This window comes from Octopus bimaculoides, chromosome 29, assembly GCF_001194135.2.
Source record: "Octopus bimaculoides isolate UCB-OBI-ISO-001 chromosome 29, ASM119413v2, whole genome shotgun sequence".
NCBI lineage: Eukaryota > Metazoa > Mollusca > Cephalopoda > Octopoda > Octopodidae > Octopus > Octopus bimaculoides.
In genome coordinates this window covers 402,501-407,409 of record NC_069009.1, presented here as the reverse complement: position 1 = coordinate 407,409, position 4,909 = coordinate 402,501, and the positions used below count along the sequence as shown (strand labels likewise).

Genomic DNA, 4,909 nt, shown 5'->3' with positions numbered 1-4,909 from the left:
AGTTCTCGGTGAGATTCAGCGTGACATGGTGTGTGACAAGGCTGACCCTTTGAATTACAGGCACAACAGAAACAGGAAGAAAGAGTGAGAGAAAGTTGTGGTGGAAGAGTACAGCAGGGTTCACCACCATCCCCTGCCGGAGCCTCGTGGGGCTTTAGGTGTTTTCGCTCAATAAACACTCACAACGCCCAGTCTGGTAATCGAAACCGCAAGTCCGCTGCCCTAACCACTGGGCCATTGCGCCTCCATGGACCAGAGTATCTTAAGGATACCATCAGCTTGTTGTTTTGCACACTTCTTTTTCTTTGACTGAAACAAACTATAGAATCCTTTTACCATTAGCAAATAGTGATGAGATACACCTGTCATGCTGCTAGACAGACCAAAATAACTGTTATTCTCAACACAAAATAATCTCATAAACTGTTGAACTGTTTTATTGTAGTGGCCAGTGCCCCTGGACTGGCGCTTGTGCAGGTGGCACATAAAATACACCATTTTGAGCATGGCCGTTGCCAGTACCACCTGACTGGCCTTCGTGCTGGTGGCACGTAAAAGCATCCACTACACTTTCGGAGTGGTTGTTGTTAGGAAGGGCATCCAGCTGTAGAAACTCGGCCAAATCAGATTGGGGCCTGGTGTAGCCATCTGGTTTCACCAGTCCTCAGTCAAATTGTCCAACCCATGCTAGCATGGAAAGCGGACGTTAAACGATGATGATGATGATGATGATGACAATATACAGTTTTGTTTAATGGCAAATTCAAAGTTCCATGCATTCCTTCTACAAGGAGAAGTTGATCAGACAAAAATGACATGAAATACAGCAGAGTTTTACATTGTCCCAGTTAGAAAAAAAACTGGTTGCTTTTATTTCAATTTCATTCCTGTCAACTTTTTCCTGTACAAAGACTCTCTTCAGAAAATTGAATTTTCCACTCACCATGGCAATTTCACCGTATGCTTTCCATTCAATATAGTGAATATCAGACGTCTTTGCATTCTGTGAAGGCATTCAGCCACATGTTCAATGCCTTTACTCTAACTGCCACTATATATAATGTGTAATTCTATATGCAAGTCTTAATTATTATTATTTAATCATTGTAACATAAATTGCAATCAATCTTGTTGATCAAATGTAAAATCTGAAAATGAAAAGTTTTGTTTTCTTCTTTTACAGGTTTGACAAGAACAGAAATTTATAATATTACTCAAAGCGGTAAATGGATTGACAAACCTTTTTTCTTCCTTTTAAACTAGACACTATCTTTTCAATTCTACCTTCTATTTCTTTCTCTCAATTCTTAGTTTTTAGCCACTTTCTTTTGACTTTTTTCCAATTGGCTCAATTTTATTTTAAGATCACAAAAATATAACCATCATCACGTAATGGCCTCCTTCGATGCTGGCATCAATTGGATAATTATTAAGTATCCTTCAGGCTGCAGGACTTTGTAAAGCTCCAATGGTTGAGGAGAGGGAGATATAACTGAAGGCAGAGAAAAGATGTGACCGGTGAAGATTAGGGTGGGAAAGGAAGAGGAGATAAGGGAAATAAAAGAAGAAGATTTTCTGGCAGGGTGGGAGGGTAATAAATGGTAATGGAAAGAAAATGATGTGGAGTGATATGCGACGATTCTGCTTCCAAATGAATACAGCCCTTAAGTAACGCCATAGATAGAGGAGTGTTGGAGAACTGGGTGTTAAGAGAATGAGAAGTGGGGAATGCTTGAAGAGGCAGAATGGGTTACAAGGAATAAAAGAATGTATTTAGGACATCATCTTTTGTTGTGATGGTCAGGTCTTCTCAAGTATTGTGCTTTGTTAATCATCTCAGTCTTTTGCCATCTTCTCCATCCGGCTCAGCATTTTGAGATCAGCCTTCACCACTTTATCCCATGTCTTCCTGGGTCTCCCTCTTCAACAAGTTCTATCCACTTAAAGCACCTCTTTAAACAGCTGACCCCTTCCATACACATCACATGACCAAACCATTGCAGTCTTCTTTTCTGTTTCCTTTTTTGCTTAACGTTTCTCTTGATACCTTAACACTTTGTTTTGTATGTACACTGACATTGCACATCCAAAAGAACCTACTAACTTTATTCCTCTCTACTCTTTGTATGTCCTCTGCATTTAGGGTCCATGTCTCACTATAATGTAGCAGTGCTGTTCCTATACAAGCATCATACAATGTGCCTTTCACTCTGAGAGAACTTTTGTTGCCCAAACTCCTAGCTTCCTCAGAGACCACCATATTATGTCAAAAGCTTTCTCCAGGTCAATGAATACCAAATGCAATGATTTACTTTAAGCTAAATATATCTCTTGTAGTTGTTTTACTAAGAAGGTGGCAACAGTAGTCCTTCCTCACACAAAACCAAACTGCATCTCATCCAGGCTAATTATGTTTCTAATTAATTGGGTTTTAACTCTCCCTGTAACTTTCTCGACCTGGTCCACCAGTTTGGAGGTATCTTCTTCACACTTGTAACACCTGACTACAATGCTGCTACATCAGTTGTTGGTGTGACACCTTTCTGAACAACTTGATTTACAGTGACTGGGTTGTATCTTATTCAACACAGTCATGGTAAACAAAAGGCTCGTTTATATGGTGTCATTTGTTTCCAGTTCACTAGGTAAAACATGTCCAGGCACTTTGTTATTCAATAGACTGAGATATTAGGACAGGAAGAGCATCCAGTTGTACACAAAGTAAACTCTGCTCCCAAGCAAGGAAAAGTAGGTGTTAAAATGGCAATGATGATGAAATCTTTCATATGGAAAACCAATCAATAATATTGATTTATCTATTCATTTCAGGACCAGTTGCATTAGGAGGCAATGTTTCTCTTTATATAGACGTATACGATATGAAAAGAATTGTTGTCTGGAAAAATTACTATGGAAGATATGAATGTGATACGGCTTGCTATAATCATGGTAATTATGAAGTTACACAGAATGGTAATTCATCGAATCTTTTGATCCGAAATGTCACCAAAAAAGATTTGACTTGGCGTTTTTGTGACTTCTATCTCTGCTCTGAAAATTATACTTTAGAGACAAAAGGTAAGGAAATTACTTTTGCTAATAATAACAATAATAATTCTTTCCAATTTTGGCACAAGGTCAGCAATTTCATTTGGAAGAGGTTCCTCGATTACATTAATTTGGGTATATTTAGCTAGTGCGGAGGCGCAATGGCCCAGTGGTTAGTGCAGCGGACTCGCGGTCATAGGATCGCGGTTTCGATCCTATGACTGGGCGTTGTGAGTGTTTATTGAGCGAAAACACCTAAAGCTCCACGAGGCTCCGACAGGGGATGGTGGCGAACCCTGCTGTACTCTTCCACCACAACGTTCTTTCACTCTTTCTTCCTGTTTCTGTTGTGCCTGTAATTCAAAGGGGTCAGCCTTGTCACACTTTGTGTCACACTGAATATCCCCAAGAATTACGTTAAGGGTACATGTGTCTGTGGAGTGCTCAGCCACTTGCATGTTAATTTCACAAGCAGGTTGTTCTGTTGATCGGATCGACTGGAACCCTCAACGTCGTAAGCGACGGAGTGCCAGCAACAACAAATTTGGCTAGTATTAATTTCATCAACCCCAAAAGGATGAAAGGCAAAGCGGACCATAACAGTATTTGAACTCAGGAATGAAAGAATCAGAAGAAATTCCACTGAACATTTTTTTTGGTACAGCAACAATTCTGTCAGATATCCTCATCATCATAATGCCCAGATGCAGTACCAAGCAGTGGCTCTCATGGCTTCTGATCCTAACTGATTGGAAATGTTATCTTGTACATTGTTTTGTCTTGTCTTGGTATAAAAAGATGGGCTACAGCAAATATTCTGCTCAATACCACAGATTTGCTTGTCAGTTGTTTGACCTTAACCAGTTGAGCATGTCCTTTGGTGGCTGATGATATGTGCATCTCTGATCATGAGCAGAAGTAGTGGGGGAGCATCATAGCCATGTGTTGATAGGAATTCTTTTAGCTTCATTCTCAAGGATCATCTGTCTATTGAACTTTTTAATTGTTGTAGAAAGGATTGAATTCTCCAGTTTCTTATTAATAGCAAAATTTGACAGAAACCACTGTTTTTGCTAATGATGGACTGATCTGTTGACCTTCCATTTTTGTGTTAGAAAAAAGAAAGTCAATCCCCTTTGCTTATATTATATACCCTTCCAAATGATGGACTGATCTGTTGACCTTCCATTTTTGTGTTAGAAAAAAGAAAGTTATTCGCCTTTGCTACATAACCTTTCTACATGATAGACTGTGGTGAAGAGGAACATTTAATCATTTAGATATAATAGCCTGGGATACTGGTGTGTGTTAACCCTTTTCTTACCATGTTCCTGTTTAAATACACTGCCTTTGTTTTGATTAATTCTGAAAATAATTTAGTACAATAACCTTTTCGTTATTAAGGTCTTGTTTGGAACACAAGTTTACTTGAAACTTTGATGGAATTTTTTACTTTAGATCTTTTTAAAACAAGGAATTTGCACAATAGAATCGAAGGCAGTTTTGAACATGATGGTATCAAAAGGAATAAGCTTGGCAGAAAGCCTAGTACTTATGCTATCGGTCTCTTTTGCCGAACCGCTAAGTTACGGGGACCTAAACACACCAGCATCGGTTGTCAAGTGATGTTGGGGGGACAAACACAGACACACAAACACACACACACACACACACACACACACATATATATATATAAATATATATATATATATACACGACGGGCTTCTTTCAGTTTCTGTTTACCAAATCCACTCACAAGGCTTTGGTCGGCTCGAGGCTATAGTAGAAGACACTTGCCCAAAGTGCCACGCAGTGGGACTGAACCCGGAACCATGTGGTTGGTAAGCAAGCTACTTACCAC

General features: G+C 39.4%; 2 protein-coding genes across 9 annotated transcripts in view; one reads left to right on the top strand and one right to left on the bottom strand.

Annotated features, from left to right (window-relative positions):
* The window catches only part of LOC106882146 (uncharacterized), a 21,177-nt gene extending 17,965 nt beyond the window's left edge, over positions 1-3,212 (top strand). For all 8 annotated transcript variants that reach the window (XM_052978025.1, XM_052978026.1, XM_052978021.1 and 5 more), the window contains 2 exons: positions 1,184-1,222; positions 2,830-3,212. In XM_052978025.1, coding sequence (XP_052833985.1) covers positions 1,184-1,222; positions 2,830-3,197 — 407 coding nt within the window. In that variant the 3' untranslated portion in view covers positions 3,198-3,212. The remainder of the gene's footprint in view (positions 1-1,183; positions 1,223-2,829) is intronic.
* LOC106876535 (zinc finger protein 271) overlaps positions 1-4,909 on the bottom strand; it is a 172,309-nt gene that overhangs the window by 53,270 nt on the left and 114,130 nt on the right. The window lies entirely within an intron of this gene.